Source organism: Choristoneura fumiferana, chromosome 5 (assembly GCF_025370935.1).
Source record: "Choristoneura fumiferana chromosome 5, NRCan_CFum_1, whole genome shotgun sequence".
In the NCBI taxonomy this organism is placed as follows: domain Eukaryota; kingdom Metazoa; phylum Arthropoda; class Insecta; order Lepidoptera; family Tortricidae; genus Choristoneura; species Choristoneura fumiferana.
This window is the reverse complement of record NC_133476.1, coordinates 14,251,173-14,272,030: the sequence shown is the minus strand read 5'-3', so window position 1 is coordinate 14,272,030 and position 20,858 is coordinate 14,251,173. Positions and strand designations below refer to the sequence as shown.

The 20,858-nt window shown below is 37.1% G+C and overlaps 1 protein-coding gene across 4 annotated transcripts in view; it reads right to left on the bottom strand.

Moving 5' to 3' along the window:
- Positions 1 to 20,858, bottom strand: part of Sp1 (transcription factor Sp8) — an 81,905-nt gene that overhangs the window by 37,414 nt on the left and 23,633 nt on the right. For 2 of the 4 annotated variants that reach the window (XM_074088093.1, XM_074088095.1), the window contains exon 1: positions 1,507 to 1,682. The exons of the other annotated variants lie outside the window; for them this stretch is intronic. In XM_074088093.1, coding sequence (XP_073944194.1) covers positions 1,507 to 1,581 — 75 coding nt within the window. In that variant the 5' untranslated portion in view covers positions 1,582 to 1,682. Of the gene's footprint in view, positions 1 to 1,506; positions 1,683 to 20,858 lie in introns of those variants that run through there. 4 annotated transcript variants of the gene reach the window in all.

Genomic DNA, 20,858 nt, shown 5'->3' with positions numbered 1-20,858 from the left:
ATGGCCATAAAGATAAGGCAGTTTACACGACCACTGTTACATGGAGAAGCAATGCTCATGTTGGTATCACTGCATATTGTACTGGGTCTAAGTCCATATTTGAACTTAAACAATTGTTTTGTGACATTTACACTTATTGAAAAGTAATGATTATGTATGATATACGTGATATAATAATATTAGAATCAAGACAAGATTTAACTAACATAATTTCTGCTCTACGTAACTCTACATACATTAAAACTTTTATTGAAGTAAGCTTATTACAGAATCTTATTACAAAAAAATCGGGCGTGTGAGTGTATCTAATAATTATGACTAAAATACAACAAAGACCTTTTGACAGCATCGACACCAGCTAATAACAGGCCGTATTAATTCTAATCAATATCACCATTCACAGCCAGCAAAACAGGCGAGATTGTATTTCAATAAAATATCAGATTAGCAATGCATTGATCGACAAAGGAAGAAACGGCGTGTTCTCCTTATGAGCCACGGGAGGTGTTTGTACGAAGTAATCATACCAATTAAATATTTTCATTCCATTCGCGGTCTGTTGGGAGCATTGTGCCTTTATAGGCATTGCTATAAGCGAGTGAGCGTCTTTTGTTGGAGGGACGGGGAAATGACGGTGCTTTTTTTGGGGACTTAATTTTTCTTTTGTTTTTAGTGTAATTAAATTGCAATTATGGTTTAGGGTTTTTAAAAATATTATGCTTGTGATTTTTTGAATATTTCATTCTTTAAGAATGAAGAATAGTGAAATGCAATGTACTGCATTAGTAAAGAATTGAATGTCTCAACATGTCCCAAAATATTGATCTATTTCGCCCATAGAAATTAAAAGACAACAAGACAAATGGGTGGTAGGTAGGTACGAGTCCGTAGATACGTAGGTACTTAAATTTGGGCTTTAGTTGAAACACTTGACATTAACTGTACCTAATTTTAAAATAAAACCGAAAAGTAAAATATTTGTTCTTATATGCTTTATTTTTTTCTGTCAGGTATGAATGCGGATTAGTGAACATAATTACAATGCGATTAATCACAGGTTATATCAAAAAATACATAATATAAATTTGTTTTACCTCTTGAAATAGTTAAAAAAGGTAACATTTATTTTGACTCTTTCTTATTGCGCATATACCTACCTAACGTAAGTGCTAACAAAGCATGCGACAAATAATTCAAAATTGTATAGTTGGTACCTATCTAAATTAAATGTTTGAATTTTTTTAAATCATGAAAACCTAAAAGCATTTAAAAGTGTTTGAATACATCAAATTATCAATACAAGTATATTCGCATAGTTTTCCCTTGCGACCCGGTTTTATTTGACCACACTGAAAGTACAAGATTCTAATAGGAACCTAAGTAAAAAAAAATGCTAAACCAACACAAACCACAACAATAATACAGTATCTTTTTTAAAACAAAGCCACTTATGATTTGAATTATGTCACATAAAGTTGATCATAGCAAAATATAAAACGAAATTACCTCATTGAAATAATGATTACTTCCATTATGAGGCACGGGGTGATCCCCGTGCTGCTGATAGTAAGCGCAATGCATGTCAACCCATCAGCTTCGTCACATCACACGCGAAAACCCAGTGAAAAACTCGGAGAAAAACCTCGGAGCAATTATCTTAACGAATTGATGCGGCGAACGAATCTCGCCTACTAATTGCAGGGTTCGGGTTTTGGTGCGGCGCGGCCGCCGTCTCGCTCGAACATCGTGCGTCTCCGTCGGGCCCCTGTTTACGGGGCGGCGCCGTGGCAGGGCGGCTTGGGCGGAGGCTACGGTGATGCAATTTTTCCGAAAGTTTTGACCCTGGGTAAGGACTGGCACACTCGGAGGCATCCAGTAATATAGGTACCTACCCACCTATTCGCAAAGTATTTAATATTTCGTAAAATATTTTCCGTTTATTATTATCAATTATGTCATCATCACCATCATATCAGCCATAGGAAGTCCACTGTTAGACATAGGCCTCCCCCATAGACCTCCAGTTGCCTCGGTTGGAAGCGGCTTGCATCCACCGTGAACCTGCGACTTTAACCAGGTCATCCGTCCATCTCGTTGGTGGACGTCCTACGCTGCGCTTGCCGATCCGCGGCTCGGGGATCAATTATATGTACCTAATTAAATACTAATTAATAAGTCGGTACATATATTTGTCATAATGGCCTATGCACACGGCGATTTGTTAAGACACAGACGACGCGCAATTAATGTGCTTAAACGCGCTTTAGACGTGATTTACTCACTTTTGTACCAGCTTTTTGAGAATTATCAGCGCCATAAACGCACGTTCACAAAACGCTTGTTGTCTGGTTTAACAACACTCCATTTGCATGCATAGACCCTAACTTTATAAACATCAATCTGCCCCGGCATCGATATTAAATTCATTAAGTAATTTGTGTATAGTTTCTACAGGTAAACATAAAATAAGAAAATAAGTAAGTAGACTATCTTTTACTTAATTGATGTCTTTGAGTAAGGCGGTAAATACTTTAGAATCGAAAGAGTTTAACGTAAAAAGAAATGAAAAAGTCCTCGAGAGCACGAATTGGGGCGGAAAACTAGCAATTAAAATGAATAATACTCCGATGCCATAAATCATGAAAAGCACGTGGAACGCGTATGATTTATTGTTTCACACCCGGGGAAATGTTATTGTTTTGTAGAGTAAATAACAAAAGTGGTTGCTCTATACACACAAAGGTATAGACGTAATCGACTGGTAGGTACGAGGCTTGCCTAAGCTAAGAACTTTATCAATTTGTAGGTAAGTACCTATTAGTATTAATAGGTACATAATAATAAATCAGCAATAAAAAAAAGGATAGGGACATGAGCCTCGTTTGAATTTAATTTTACTAGAAAATTAAAAGTCATTTAATTCAATATTTAAGGGCTCGTGATTTTCCTTCAAAGTAGCTATTTAATCTTAGACAGTCACTTCGTCAGTTGGTTAGTGGACTACTACTAATGACAGTAAGTTGGAACGGATAGGTGCAAATATCTAAGCTAAAGACCTATCTTTTTATACACAATGTAAATTGTTTTTGAATAAATAAACTAAAACTATCGACCACTAAGGGCCTGTTGTTTGATAAGTAGTTAAACAAACTAATAGTTAAACTGTATGGGAAACATAACAATAGTTAACGCATTTCAAAGGAAATTTGACTATTAGTATCTTTAACTACTGATCAAACAACAGGCCCTAAAAGTAAAGAAGTACGTCTGCCTTTCTGTAGGTACCTACTGTTATGAGTCAGATACGAGCGCCATTCATGCTCATAGAAAGCGAATTTCTGATTAGTTATACAATTATCTTCTGGTTATACCAATGAATTTAATCGTGGCTACTTATGCTGTCTAATCCGCGTTGATACCTAACTGTCAAACTGTAATTTAAAGACTAATGTTCTAGAGTAATAAATGTACTTTTACGGAGGTAATAAATGTTTCCGGTTCATAATAAAGAATATCGGGATCGTTTCCCCGCGACTATTATAAAAATTGGTCCATTTTTTACCTCGCCCCAATCTGTGCGGGGGCGGATACGGCTCGTATGACAGGATATGCTTTCCTAACTATTGATAACACGCGAAATCTACTCACATTCTGTAACAGATGTGCCTTTCATTTGTATTTGTTGCATACAAATTGCTTTAATAGGTTCTCTATTTATATTATGTTGGATCATACAGTCAAACGTTGATTTAAAAACTGAACTATGCCAAGTATAGTCATACAATGTATAAGTAGAGTAATATGCAGTAGTCCCGGAAGTGGGGACAGAAGGATCAACTGTCAAATTAATAATTAAATAAGAAAATTGTCCGAAGGAAGCCGTCACCAAAATATGCAACTTCAATGGCATTCTACATTAAACAGGACACGCAGGATGCAAAGTCGAACTAGCTAAATTGCATCCTGGGTTGAAATATTTTCCCTGCAAATCTCATCTTGTTACTCCATACATCTACAAAAGAAATTACCGTAAAATTGATTGTGAAAAGGTTCTACTCTGGTAGGCGATTCAGTTTCCTCGACTGCACGCAGTAGCCACCCGCGAACTTTCTTGCCCACTGACCCAGTTCAGCCGTGGTCCCGGTCAAAGGTGTCCCATAACAAATCACAGCTCCCGAAGTCACCACCGAACAAAGCTTAGATGTCGCCAGCGATAGGGAGGGTATTTTGTATGGATTATAGAATAACATGCGCAAATGATAGTGATTACAGTGCCGTGGGTGCGGCGCGCGTGCTTCATAATTATTGTAATCTCGCGCACGCTGCGCCGGCGCGGCCCTTCACACTACTGTTACTCTATTGTTCCTGTTAACACTTATTCACAAAGCTTTCAACGAGTAACAAGGCTCGGTGGGTAGCCTGGACACAGTTGTTTGGGAAAATAACCCTGAATGAGCGGCACTGCTGGGTGTTTTTCAGAGCTCGAATGTGATCGCCTTTTAAGTTTATATGTACTATGTAAAGTATTGAGATGTAAACAAAAAGGTACATTTTTGTTTCAGTCCACTTGAAGCTGCTCTTTTATTTGATTGTTTCCAAAAATTTGTTTGGTAGGTATGATTCGTAAAAATTAGACGAGTACTTATGAAAAGTAAAAAGTACATCCTACTTATTCTGATAGGTATATTAGATACACATTTGAATTGATGTTCTTTATACCAGTAGTACCTAATATTCGTAATATTTCTTTAGCTTTTGAAAAGCTAATTGTATCCAAAATATCTCAAATCTTATTAGGCTTAGAGTAGGTACGTCTTTATTTCATTAATTAAATGCATTTCAGTGCGCAAGCGCGTGCACAATGCGTCGCGCGCGCAGCTGCGGCGCCGCCCTCCGCCCGCCTCCGCGGTCCAACTGCCAAGCAAAAAACTATTTTGTTATATTATTTTAATTATTGCGCTATAAATGAGAGATGTAGGTGGGCGTGATATATTGAATCGCATTCGAAAGAATGAGGAATTCTTTGACGGCAAACTGACGCCACCGATCAGCTGTTTGGTACAATTAGTTTTTTTTTATTGTTTAATATGCTACTAACTAAATTGTTGCCAAATACGTCCCGTAAATAATTGGTACTTTTCGGAATAAAAGATGTTAATCAGGGATATTGTAGCGTTTGATCACTAAAATAATTATTTCGAATCGGTTCATAATTTCCAGAGATTTTTTTACCAACGTAGGTACCTACATACGAACGAACAAACACATGTCTTGATTTAGGTAGTGCCACGAGAGTTGAAGTGAATGATTACATACACAGCTACATGAAGAACTGATTGCACAAAAGGAGAATAAGTAAATGTCAAAATCCCGCTGTTATGAGGTACATGACATGTTCTTGTTTGCGTGACCTCAACTCCAGTGGGTTACAGAATCCAATTTGATTCTACTCGTAGAACTTAGTAAGTACAGCCAGCAATAAATTATATATATTCGTTTAAAGTACCAAAAATATGTATACAGGACAGGATGTATACAGGTCGTGTATACATATTTTTTGCACTTTGGCTGTAATCATATTTTTGTTGCTGACTGTACAGGTTTAAAAGAAAAAAAATAGATCTGATGAAAAGTAATTTCATTCAAAACAAATGATTTTGGCACCTAAATTACTATTTTTTTATTCAACAATGCAGCGTTAGTAGTATACGTACCTGTACAAAAAAAGTTGAAAGGATACAAATCCGGTTGCAATCCTACACCCGTTTCTATTGCATTTGTGGACCTATACCAGAATAAGTAATGGTTTTAAGTTTCAATTCCGTGCGCAAAAGGCGTGAAGCACTTACTAAGTAACTGTTCTTTTCGTGTTACTTGTCGATATTTTTTAGAATTAAAGAGAACAAAGTATTTCAAGTTTTGATCTACAAATATGTACTATAACATTGATTGCATCGCGCTTTATGTTACCAACATTCGTTATTATCAGTGATCTGCATCAGACATGTTAAATATCAATACAAAATATTGTGATTTTCTATTTGATTCCATCGAAGTGAAGATAATCTCTTCTGATATACTAACGCACTGGCTACCTAAACGTCCAAAACTCATTCAAAACACGTGTGATCACATAGGCGTATTGTTGGCATGGATTTCGCATTGCTCCATTCAAGTCTTTGTCAATGGTTGGATATTTGACGACCGTTTCCTATGCAAAATCTCTTGTGATCCCGGAATAAAGATATCCATCTGAACGGCGAACGGAACCGAGCCGAGCCGCAGACAATGAGGTGTCGTCTAGAGATGTTCACTTGACGGATATTGAAATGTCAACCCGAGTGTTTACAAGCATAATAGGATTAAGAGTTAAGAGCAATTGTGTTGTGAAACATTGCTACGTTTTGTTGGATTTTTCACACAGAAACTTGAGATTATTGGAGCATGAATTTGGTAATACTTTTTTGCGTAGCTTTTAAGACATTTAGGAATGTTATTCACTCAATTTTAAAGTTTATATAATGTAAGTGTCGTGTCTACTTGTACTACCTCTACATAAAAATCCAAGGAAAATTTTGTACAAAAAGTTGAAACTGAGCAGGGTGGGTAAGACAGGCACTAGCAGTAAAAACAGGCATGCACGTAAAGTGCATGTAGGATCGTTCGCGTGTCGGTGCAGCGCTGCACTCGAGCCGCGAGTGTACGCGCCGTGGCAGCGGCGAGCGCGCCGCGACGTGCCAAACAACAAAATAAACCAGCCAACCCGTGTAATAATGGTGTTTCCACCCTGTAACAATAACTACATAATAGTCGAGAGCTTTTACGAGCTTTTGTGAGCTTGTCGAAGCTTCCACTCCGCATTTTTTGTGATGGATGCCGCGCGATGCTTTGCGCTACATTTTATGACTGAAAGTCTCATATTTATTGAATACTTGCGTATGTATTCCATGCTTAAAGAGGGTATTGAGTTAAATGGGCGTTAAATCTGATTATCTTCGGTGCCTTCATCATGTGACTTATATTAGTTAAAATTATCAGACCTTTCTCGAACAGGTAAATTAAATTGAAGACCAAACATTAATAATCTTTGTATGTATGTAGGTACTAGTTAATAGCTTAGTTTTAATTCAATGTTGTAGGTGTAACAACTTGACGTTCTGTAGTGGACAGAGACAGTGACAAACCGGCCGAGCCTTATAAGAGTCCACTTCATAAATGCGCCCGATATGACGGCGAGTCGGTATCTGTACTCGTGATTAATTCTGCCGATGTATAAAGGAAAGATAAACTGGACCATTAAACATGAAATGGCGGTTACCGTTCGAAAAAATAAATTGAATTATTAAGCGCTCACATTACCAAACATGAAACATAAAGCTGGTAGAATTGTTGTTGATAGAAAGGCATCCAAAGTCATATTCATAACGAAGTGAGCGAGAATTAACATGAACAAGATTGTAATAGAAGACTGAATGCCAATTCAATAGCTAGATGAGATAGACAGCGCGTCGTTGCGGAAAGGAGTGCGCGGGAGATGCCGCGTCGTCGAGATAAAATTAGCGGCTATTAAACCGTGCAACACTCGGAAGACTTTATTAATTTACCGCAACGGACTACGCCTCCAAATGCCTGAGATGGCCCAGCGATAGATTTATTAATTATTGAACATTATAGTCCCATATCGTAACCGACCCATGTATTAATTATAAAATACGTTCAACATCGGAGTTGGAGATTGCAACCATTACAGGGCTGTGTTTGCGGTAGTAATCGACTTTGATATTAATTCTCCTGTCTTTAATCGTTTTTATTACAACAATTTTATGAATTACCTGCTGTTCCTGTTATTTTACGTGTCTAATGATTTTACGATTACAATCAAAATTATTCATCTGATTACAGTTTTATTTCATCAACTTCTAGCTATTTTGATAATCTTATAATAGTAATACATTTACGACGGCAACAAGACTTCAAAACAAAAATCGATTACGAAGTACCAAGTGCAGAAAATATACTTGTCAGGTATGAAAAGGTAACTTTAGGACGTTTAAAGAGGACGGCTACGACGGTGAAGTGAGGGAAGAAGGGCTGAGGGGAGGTTGATAGCCGCAATAAATCAAGATATTATCTGCGAGCGAGCATTACGTTACGACCACGCCAATACTAAAGGGTAAGTCGCCGGGCCTGGCGGATATGGACGCAGACTTATGACGCTCTCACGTGCGATGTGTGTCCGAATTAGAGAACTATGTTCGCTTATATCTACTACGACGTAAGCTGTGAAAACGAGGACAAAGAAAGTGCTTCGCTAAAATAACAAAAAACATAAAATACCTACATTTTATTATGAAAGTGTCTAGATTAATGATAGCGTTGCACTCAAACGTATATTTAAAATATTTAAAACCATATATCCCAATTCACAGATATAAAAGAAATAGTCAATGATGCTACAAACTATAATTAGAGTCTGCAGCTTATAATTTTGTAGCCATTCATTAAAATTCAACTAAAGACGAACAGTTTAACATGAAACACAAATCAAATGCAAGTTGCCGATGGCCGGTGGCTCCATAAATCAGGGGCGCGCTTAGGCCTTCTTAGCTTTTCTAGATAGAGATTTATCCCGTAATAACATGTTGTTTTTCAGTAAATCAACCGCCGAATTATCCGGTAGAGGAGCAATGATTAATCGGCGGGCTGCCGAGGTAATGGCGATAGCGCGCCTGCGGACTCGCGGATAGACCGCTCTACTTACTGTGACCCTCCCGGCTGGTGCCGGTCTGATCGCTGTGACAGTTCCACAGTAGTAACAGCTATATAGAAATGTCGCGTCAACTAAAAGTGCGAGGTGCCTATGTGGTCTAAAAACCATATGGGTGGGGTTCAAACAGTTATGAGCTAAGTGGAGAGTATGGATTTGTGTGATTTGTTTGTGTTCGTAGTGTGGAGGTGGAGGAACTGCATGAACACGCAAATCTTGCATAAACGTATATCATAAGGTCACGGGTGAGCAAAGTAATTGTTTTAGTTCATTCAAAAAGTTGTTATCATCGTCATGTCAGCCGTAGGACGTCCGCTGTTGGACATAGGCCGCCACTGTCAAAAAGTTGTAGTGGTAGGTACTTTACGTAACACAAAATACGACTGACTGTAAAAAATTGTGACTGGCTCAAAAATTCCCAGTAATGGATCCGGACTGTAGAACTTTTATATTACTTAACAAAGTTCTAGACTACTACATTTGTTTTTCTTTTTAATTTTTATTTTGAGGTAGTCGGGCTATTTTTTGAACTATTGTTTTAAATATAATCCTCCTTCGAGCAGTCGGGTAAAAAGTCACATTGTCACACAAAAATTACCGTATGGGTAATTGTCCGGTGTTAAATGTCCAACTTGTTAAACTCCAGCCATGTATTTACTATCCCGAATAAGTGTGTAACGAAGTTAATTGCACAATTTTTGTAGAGATTGACAAAAAAATAGTTTATTTCGTGAGTAGTGTTCACTAAAACACACAAAAAAAATGAGCCTATTAATAGAAAGTAGTGGCAGAAAATTCACATCGATTCTGGAAGGAAATATAACATTGGATCTATGGTTAGTTCATACATAGGTATACATATGAAAATTTCAGTGAAGATTTTGTCGCAAAAATCGTCTTGAACGTGTTCCCATTAAAGCCCATAAGAACTGTGATTTTACTACAAACGTGTTTTTTGTGTACACTAGAGACTCAGAAAGTATGTTATGTTTTGTGGTAACAAGGTAACTATCGAGAAATTTACTAGGTTACAAGTTCAATATTCAATTATTAATTCTTATTTATTTAATGGCTCTTAGATCAATGCACACTAGCAGCAATATACCTACCTATGTAGTTTATTTGTATTCTCAGTCATTGTAATAAGCACAAGTTGCGCTAGATAACATTCTATTTATCAAACGAGACGTCTACTGCTATTTTATTTAAGAATGAATCTTACATGAAAAATCTAATTTTGAAAAATAAATTAGTACCTAACAAGGACAAAAATAACATAACCTTGTACTATTACTTATTCTGTGAACAAACCTAAAATCACTAATAATACATATAAATAACAAAAAAAACTCCATCAAAAAGTTTCAAGCGAGCGACACGTCCGAGAGCGAGTCAATATCGTCGAAAGAATGCAATTATTTTAAAACGAGCCCATTCAGCGCAGTCGACATGATCTCATCTCGCTGTAACTGTTCAACGATTAACTTTAATTAAACGCTATCTTTAATTAAAATTACACGCGCCGCACCATATTTCATAAAAGTAAATAAAATACATTTGTAGTGCATCTAGGAAGTCTTTATTAAGATTGCGACTGCAAAGAGGCGGGGCGGGCCACTTGTTCGAGAATTTGAATAATTGGCGTATTACAAGTTAACGTTATTAAGTTAGACTAGAATAATACATTCGTTTGTATAATTACACTTTGTTTTTGAATGTATATGTACTTACATAATGTGCTTAGCTGCTTCATTGGGTCACTGCGTAAGAAGAGAGTACAATTTGGAACTTATTCTTCAGAACAATTTGGGAGGTAATAATTTTTCTCTTAAATTTAAAATAATTTCTGTCTTTTTGCCTAAGCATTTAAATTGAAATCATTGAATTTCCTTGCTATTTTCAAATTTCAGTTAGAAAGAAAGGAAAGAAAAAATTTTACTAAATCAAGTCATTGGGTTAGCTGACTGAACGAACTTTTATGTAAATTTATTTTCATCGGAATTTTTGATCGAAAGTGCATTGTTACGCTTTTGAGGCGATACACTTTGAACATCATCATCATCCCAGCCTATATACGTCCCACTGCTGGGCACAGGCCTCCTCTCAGAACAAGAGGGCTTGGGCCATAGCTCCCACGCGGGCCCAGTGCGAATTGGGAACTTCGCACGCACCATTGAATCGCTTCGCTGGTTCGTGCAGGTTTCCTCACGATGTTTTCCTTCACCGCAAAGCTCGTGGTAAATTTCAAATGTAATTCCGCACATGAATTTCGTTAAACTCAGAGGTGCGAGCCGGGGTTTGAACCCATGACCCTCTGCTTGAGAGGCGATAGGTCAAACCACTAGGCCACCACGGCTTTTTACTTTGAACATACAATTGAAAATTCGTGAAAAGCGTTTACAGGTTTGTGCAATCAAATTGACCCAACCTTCTGCTGAAATATTCCCCTATAATTGGAAGACATCTTATTTAGGTAAGTAGTACATATGTGTGATAAAGATAAACGTAGCTACTTGTATTAATTTTTAGGGTTCCGTAGTCAACTAGGAACCCTTATAGTTTCGCCATGTCTGTCCGTCTGTCTGTCCGCGGGTAAGCTCAGAGACCGTTAGTACTAGAGTAGCTGTAATTTGACATGAATATACATATCAGTCACACCGACAAAGTGATACAATAAAAAAAAGTAAAAAAAAATTTTTAGGGTAGACGACGTAAAGTGGGGGTGATTTTTTTTCTCGATTAACCCTATATTGTGAGGTACCGTTGGATAGGTTTTAAAACCATTGGGGGGTTGCTAAGACAATTTTTCTATTCAGTGATCTGTATGCGAAATATTCAACTTTTAAGTGCAAATTTTCATTGAAATCGTGCATCCCCCCTCTAAAATCTAAACTGTTGGGTGGAAAAATTTGAAAAAATTCAGAATAGTAGTAAATATATCAAATTTACAAGGAAAATTATAGCGGCTAAGATTGCTTGAGAATTATTAGTAGTTTAAGAGTAAATAGCAGCCTAAGGTATAAAATATTTGAAAGATTCAGTACGCAATATGAAATCCTTAGAAAAATATTATTTGATTTTTCGTAATGACTACGAAACTCTATACTGGGCGTGTACGACACGCTCTTGGCCGGTTTTTATATCCTAGATAAATCTAGCACAATCTTGAGATTGAAATTTATCTATTCACAACCGGATTAAGTTGTTCGATTTAAGAGGAATGTCTACAGAAAGTACAAGGAAGAGAATACGGTATTTGACAACTCCTGATTTTGCCATATCTTAATATTATTATAAAAATATAGATATACAGATAGTGTTTAGCGAAGAGAAAATTTAAATCGGTTGAAAATTGGATTTATAGTGATTTTTTGAAAAATCTGTATACCTGTCTCTTTCTCAAACGCTTTTCTCTATGCAGCAAGTATGGCGGTACTGGCGTGTGACGTCACATGCCAGTATGTCTTTCTCTGTCTAATCTTGAACTTCAAACCTATATAACTTTGTTATTTGTAAAGGTAGCTTAAAAATTGTTTTTCTATTCGATAACAGGCATTGTGTAGTTTTAATTTATAAAACATATACAAAATAGTCAAATACCGTCTTAAGCGTTTAGCAGAGAGCGGGCGCGGTCCGAGGGCTGGCGCGGAATTCCGAAGTTTGCATACACCGCGTATCGGCCATATTTCAACGGTAATGATAGCGAGCGAGCGTGATAATAATTGTTATTACTATGATCCACATCTGCTATTATTTTATAATTGAGGGCTTTTGAGTGAAACCCTGCAATTATAAGAAGAGCCTCAAGCAACATGCAACGAGGTGCGCGTTTTTGCCTCGTTCCCTAAATTATGATATATTTACTAAAATTCGTTCCCGATGCTTGCGGTGCATTCACTGGATGAATCTGACCGCTAATGCGATAAGGGAAATTTATTCATATTGAAATTATTCTTTTGCAATTTAAAATGATTAGGTGGCAATCGCGCGATTTAAACAGAATTTAATGGATTACTAAAATATTTTTAGCAGAATTACGATCTTATCTGTAAACGTAAATTTACTCGATAGTTTTTCGATAGTATTTATTTACCCCGAGTCGAAGTGCATCGGCCGTTCGATTAGCCTTCAAAACTTTAATCGGCCAAAATCTACACCGTAATCCCTTTGAAGCTCTGAGAATGGAGAGTTCATTATTTATTAGGAATATTAGTCAATTTTTATTTAGTCAAAAAAAGCGGGCAGCGACGGCGGGACGAGCGGCCACTGCAATTAAGTGAGGCAACCCTGTAATTATGGACAGTAAATTTCTGGACGCGGTCAGGACGCGTCCGCGGGTAGGTACCTCGCTTGGTTCTATCTGCAGCTAACTCCGGATTAGCCCATTGATATATATATATACACTTTTAAGCTGCACGAAAGAAGTTTAATTAAGGATGAATTGAGGGAAAGGTGTGAATTAAATTGTGCCCGGGAAGTACGACAATCTTCTTCTATATCCGATATCAATCCTAGTCGACAACTTGTAGGTAGAAAATTCGGATTATCGAGTATTTTCAATGAAAAATGGAATAAATTACTAAGTATATATAATGGCGTTGCGAAGTAAACATGTCAATGTGGCGTTGGTGTCACGTCATCACGCGTCACGAATGTCACAGCTTCGTATTTTGTTCTCCATTATGACCTCTTAGGTCTAATTTCTTTGATTATGAGACAGAAAACTATAGTTATTTGGTTAAATAAGATTGAAGAGAAATATCTACTGGTGAAATACCGATACATAGGTTAGCTGTGAAAGTATTTGTAGTAATAATATTAAGGCTGGGAATATACGTCAGATTTTTCGATAAATACGACAGTCTGTAGTGACAAAACTTTTTTTTTTACAAACTAATGTCATTATGAGTCTACATTTTACCTGAGCGAAGCCGGGTTTTCATCTAGTATTTATATAAAGTAAGTAGTACGGTTTAAGTAGGACGATTAGATGAATACAAGTAGATCCGATTCTCATAATACATACAATGATATTAATAAATAAAATGTGTTTAGATAATTGAAGGACATATACGTTTTGTTTGAGATCAGTAGTTCACGTTTGAAAATGAACTCATAATCTCATATGTTGCTTTCTTGGATAGTTCTGCTTATTCAGTGAATTATTAGATAAAGGTATTAGATCAATACGCGAGAATACTCACATCGCGTAAGTATAAGTACCTATTGAAATTAAAACCATGAATTTTTCGTTAGAGAAAGCTTCAAAATCATTTTAACACGGCCATGGTCAAAAATTTTCAAGTTAGCATTAATTTAACAGCTATGAGTCGTAAACGGTAGTTGAACTAGGTTCCCCTATTGTGAAGTAACCGTTAAAATTCCAAAACCCGAGTGGACAAGGAGTTGGAAAAAACTGAGGTTAATTACATGAGGGCTCTATCTGCGGTCGCATCGCCGCTTCCTAATTGTCCCTGATATTTAAATAATTTAGAGAATAGAGAAACTACTTAAAATTCATATATGTAACGTTTTCTCATATGTTTGTTCGGAATGTAGAGCTACACAATTAAAGCTAGCTCCAACTCATCACATTTTTATTAACAATTAACAGATTACTGTAGGACGTCCACTGTCGGACATAGGTCTCCCTCATAGGTCTCCAGTTGCTGCAGTTGGAAGGGGGTTGCATTCTACAGTGAACCCGCGGCTTTAACGAGGTCATCTGTCCATCTCGTTGGTGGACGTCCTACGCTGCACTTGCGATCTGCGGTCTCCGTTGGAGAACTTTCCGAAAAGATATACGAGAAAAAGATATAATATATCTACGAGTGTAAAGGTTGAACCTCATTTGCTAGAAACATACTAGTGAAAACACTTGGAAATTAGGGGGCGTAATCGATACGCAATACGTTACCTCGTCAAAAAAGTTTCACGTTTATATTCATAACAGGAAATGGGTAGATAGGTATTACTATCGATGCTGAAGCGTGTCGATCTCTGACCCCCCATTCATTCACAATTAGGCTCATGTCGTGACACAGGCTTGTCGTTGTCGAGATTTGGTCACAATGGCCTTCCCGCCATGATTCGGCGGAATTCCGAACCATTCATACGTACCTGCACACGTGGCTGACTCTAAATAGGTGCTTAGAGATGTACGTGACACAAGTGTTCTTGTTTTGTTTATAACAGGGATGGCAATCAACCTGACACTTTCTCCTTAGTATCTAAGTATGTGAACTGTTGTGATATCTTTCGAATAATTGAACAGTTTCAAAATGCAGCTTTAGGAATTATGGAATTATAGATGTGCTAAAAATTAAGCTCTGTGACCGATACGAAGGATGGTTACAGTGATTCCAAATTATTTCAAGTAAGTTAAGCTCTTATCAATTACAATTTCCTTGGATATCAAATCATATTAAGTAATACAGATCCTTTTGGATACATTTTGACTCACCGGTATCTTACGTGCATTTACCCCTCCTTCGTACTTATTTTACCTCTTTATTCATGATTTGGTTGATCAGGCCTGGTGCAAGGTATCCATTGCTAAAGAGTTACATTCCTAGTCTGACAAATTTTGCCTACTGAAGTACTGACGCAGTTACGAATTTTATTCCCATTAAAAGAACATTGACTTAAAAATAACTATACCTACGACACAAATAATTTAATGCAAGTAATACAAACAATCGATTGTAAATAAAAGTTTTATTTTATCAATAAAATAAATCGTGGCAGAGCAATGGACATTCCAAAAAGGAGAGTGGGAAGGGCCGGTCTGCACCGCCAATGGCGACCTGCGACCTGCTATTTGCATACAATGCGCGTGGGTGCAGGACGCATACCACGCGCGTGCCGCTCGGGCTGCACCGGCACAAGATATGTACATACATGCTTACGTTAACGTCATGCAAAGGGCATTCAGAGCACAGCCATCGACGTGCTTCATTATTTTAAAGTTTACCTTAAGGGGATCCCATGCCCCAATGATCTTCGATCTGAATTCTTTAGTTTTCTAATGATTTTTGTAGCATATTATATTAACAACAACGGCTTTAAGCAATATAGTATACCATATTTACTTCAAAATTCATTGTTTTCGAGATATTTGGCATCACTGATTTTCTGGCCATAACTTTTGTGTTAATTAGTTTCAAAGACGTCAAAAACGAACCCAAATATGTAGATTTCGTACATGTTAGATCTTTCACGTCAATAGAGATACGAAATAAGTGTTTTTCAGACAATGTTTAAAAAATCATACAAAATTAAGTATTCATTTTTTTCAAAATCCGGTAGACAAAAGTGGAGATAAAAGATTGGAGATAGCCGTTTGACTTATAATTCTATCTGTAGTGCAAAAGTAGGAGATACGATTCAAAACTTGTCAAAAATCGATGAAAACCTCGGGTAGCCCCTTAAACTAGGCCAATTGACACCACTCTATGCCTATATTTTGTTTAAGTATAGGGAATATTCAGATCATGAGAGAAATTAATCATCATCATATCAGCCATAGGACGTCCACTGTTGGACATAGGTCTCCCCCATAGACCTCCAGTTGCCTCGGTCAACTCGCGACTTGAATCAGGTCAGCCGTCCATCTCGTTGGTGGACGTCCTACGCTGCGCTTGCCGATCCGCGGTCTCCACTCGAGAACCTTTCGGCCCCAGCGACCTTCTCCGTGCTATGTGGCCTGCCCGTTGCCACTTCAACGAGCTAATTCGCTTGGCTATGTCGGTGACCCTCGTTCTTCTACATAGGTATCTCCTCATTTCTGATTAGATCCCGTAGAGAAACCCCAAGCATAGCTCTTTCCATAGTTCTCAGAGCAACTCTGAGCCTATCTATCTATAAGACCTATCAGTGAAGTACCACGTCTCTGATCCGTCATCACTGGCAACACACATTGGTTAAAGACTTTCGTCTTATAAGGCACTGAGATATACTTACGATAACTTACTTACTTAAGATATACTTACTAATTAGCTTTTAAGGTGTCGATGTCCAAAAGGTCGAAAAATATCGTTTGTAAAAAAATGCACATTATTTCGACACCTGAATTTTGTATTTAAGTAAGTTTTCTTAAAAAATATCTAAATATAGATACGATTCCCTAACAATTCTGTCCAATATCCCCATCGACATTCAAGTCATAATTTGGACAAATTCCATCTATTTTTAATTTTTTTGATCCATTATATGTTGATGATATTATTGTGTTAATTTGATTCGGTCATTTCCAGCTAGTACCGCTAAACTGCATTGCAGTTGCCAGAAAGATTTATTACGTAAGAGCTCTCCCCCGACGTTGCATCGGATCAGACATTGTGATTAATCTTACAGTCGCCTGATCTATTTACTGACACTACACTGTCTGCTATTGTAAAAGCTTAGGTAGGTTCTCCTAGAATTATGCACTGTGACTACCTATTGCAATATTAGAAACCAAGCACTGGTCTGTCATAATACGAAAAGCCAATCTATCTTTAGTATTTAAAAGGCAAATATTTCTAACCATTAACCCTCAAGTGCTCAAGTGAAAAAGTTCATAAATTTATGAGAATTACTGAAGAGAATAGTAAAAAACCATGCTTCAAGGTTTGAGCATAATTCACACATGTAAACAAATAATTCTATTTTCACAAATGCAAATAGGATTAAATCATCAGGTTTTAATTTAAAAACTTGCCTCGTAAAAGGACATCCAACAAAAATGCAAATTAAAGTATGAGGGTAAATAAATAACTTCCCATGACGCTCTCATGGGTTGGTTCGCGAATTGACCGCATTACGAGCGCGACAAAGCGGGGCTCCCTCGGGGCCCATTTATCAAATGATCATTTGATTTTCTTGTGTTTGATCACTGAGCACATTAGAAGTTGCAACAGAACGCGGGTGCAAATTTGGTAGCTTCACTCTGTGATTAATTTAGGTTTCATTTTCTGTATGCTTTTATATACCATGGCAATGTTTTAGTACGTGTGCGGGCCAAATCTCGAAGGTGAAATTTCACCCACTTCCAGTGGCCAGAATTACTTGTTTTTTTTTTTTTTCAACTTCACTTTCATGTGTGCAGCTGTTAAACAGCTGTTAAATTAAAGTTAAAGTTAAATTTTCCGAAGGACGTAGGTATTAAAAAAAACAGCGATATTTAAAAAAATCTACGACTAAACAACTAGGTCTTCCTCTAGATTCCGGTCCTTAAATTTAGATGATATTATTCTCACAACGAACATACATAACTGAGCTGAACTGTTACATCCTTGGCTCTATCCAGCAATAATTTGTCATTTTAATAAGGTACCTATTAGCTTTAATTAATATGAATATGACTTTTTGAAAGCGTCGTTTATTCATCTATTAAAATTATAAATTATAAATCTTCCTTTATAAAGTCAAGTCGTACAGTAAAAAATATTATTAAGAATAAATATGTCCATTTATGTCGACTTCACTCAGAATCAAACCGCAACTCGGTCCCTCCCGTCACCCGCTGCACCCAATACGCCGCTCTTGTCGACTTCCGTGCACCCTCGCCCTCGTGAGGATACGTCTTATAAAATACGATCTGTTTTGATTGTGGCCTGGGGCACAAATCAATTAGGCCTCCCCTCGGCCCCCCGCGGCGCCGCGACGAACCAGTGGCTCGTTTTATGACACATCTCACAACGATTCATTAACATTCAGTTTATTACGACCAATTGACGCTAACCGATTTATGCACGTAATCATATTGATTGGATATTTTGGGAAGGTTAATGAGGTTTAATCATTTGTCGGTGACCACCGTGCTACATTAAAGTAGCTGGTGTCTGGAATGTATGTTTAAAGAGGTGACTTGGTCGGTCGCTCTGAAATTTAAATTTATTTGCAATAATATTGGTAGTAGACATTTCGATATATAAATGAATTGTGATTCATGTTATTCATTGTGAAAATTAGTAAATTAACGTAAATTATTTGAAATAACGAATTGTTAATTATCTACCTCTGTATAAATAACAACCAATGTATCCTATAATGACTTTGACCTCTGTCTAGTAATTATGTCCATAATATTGTTCTATTGATAATATTCATTCAATTCTATTCCACATATAGTTAAACGGAGAGAAATTGGCAAATCAATAAAAAGTGAAATAAAAAACTGTTGAAAATAAAACTACTAGAAGGATACTTCTTTCGATAAACCATTTCATAATTTGATACCATCATTAACCGTATCGATTTACTATTAATCTCCAATTTAGTGTAGAGTCTAATATAGAAAATAATGACGTAATAGAGGCCGCTGGCTACGGGGTCGTTTCCCACGCCGCAAACTGGATATTTAAGGCCGTGTTCGGTGATGTTTTATCTTAATTAATTTTCCTAAAACCATTTAAACAAATAGCTTCAATATACGCTGCTTAATTATAATCTCAGCCCAGGCACATTCAAGTAATTTAAGGTATAGAAACACAAATACTAATATTACATTATTATTACATAAACTCCCAGTGGGTTTTCCAATAGTGGCATAATAAGTTCATTGTATTTATTTTTTTGGTTATATTAAATGAAAAAAAAATGGCTAGCAGAAGATATTTGTGTGGGTTGTGTTGTAGTTTGCGCGTGTTTTGTTAAGAGTCTTGACATTCAATGATATTGTACCGCATAACTCTCGTCTTAAATCGGGTTTAGCTCGACATGTTTCGGGCTAATTCGTAGCGCTTCTTCCTAGGAGCAACGCGACTCGGCGGCTACTGCAACACTGCTCTGCTCTGCTCTGCTCGCGTGGCTACCCGATGAAACTATATCACCGGCGCACAACTACCCGCGTTTTTATCCTCATTTTATTGTCACTGAAAAATGTAGGGTAGCACATAACACTAACAACATCACTCAGTAAAGGCACGTTCACACTAACCGATGACGCAGCACGAGTATTTACGAGTAGGTAATACTGTTTTCCAACTCGGGGGTACCGACCAACGTGAGTTATCCGGTACAAACAATATCGTTTAATATGAGTGACTCTGGCGGTATTTTCATGTTCGTCTTGACATTCACAGACTAGGTATAACGAGACCACAGGGAAGTAGTGGGTTGTTGTGACTTCCTATTATGTATATTTAAACAGTAGAAATTATACAAAAGAAACTCAGTATAAATAAATAAATAAGTATTATAGGACACTTGACACCAATTGAACCTGCAAACTATATGCTAGGCAACGGATATACGGAAAAATACATACTTAAATACATATTAAACATCCATGACCCGCCGAGAACAAATATTCATTTTATTCATACTAATATCTGCCCCGGCCGGGAATCGAACCCGGGACCTCAAGCTTCGTAGTCAGATTCTCTAACCACTTGGCTATCCGGTCGTCATATAGTATAGAATAGACATTCTAGGCAATAAATTATCTTTGCACTAAGAACGTCACTAAGTAGCAGGTATCACGTGTGTGCGCCGCTCCTACAACATTATTAAAACTTATTAAATAAATCAGGTTTCGGTAATCCGACCTTACTGACTCGCTCGCAATATTTCTAAAAGCTATTACAAATACATTTATATTACCGCACAAAAAATCTCTCGAACAATTTTCGCCACATAATGAGGCTATTACGTGGAATTTTGTTTTACCAACATAATAACGCCGCCTTTTATTCGGGCAATCCTCGCAGGACCTCGTATTTCGTAAAGGACAATCCTTCGAGGCCTGATGAGATTTTCGTGCTAAAATTTTAAGACTAAATTGGTGTCATTATATATTTAAAGTCGTGGATTAAGACTGCGGTCAAATCGGTCGTTAACCTTAACTGGCACACTTATATGCATATGAATATTTTATGTTACCTGCGGGCAGTGTCTAGTAAGCGACTAGCCTATAATAGGTACTTAATGCATGCCTAATGGCTAAAGGATTTTGCATATGAAAATGCTCTTTATCCATAACAATTGCTTAAAATACGGATTAAACATAATATGTACATTATTAATTAGTCAAGTAAATTATAAAATGGCGTTGGGTTAAGACCAAAATGTTGCACAGCTTAACGCAGGTAGTTAGATTTAAACTATT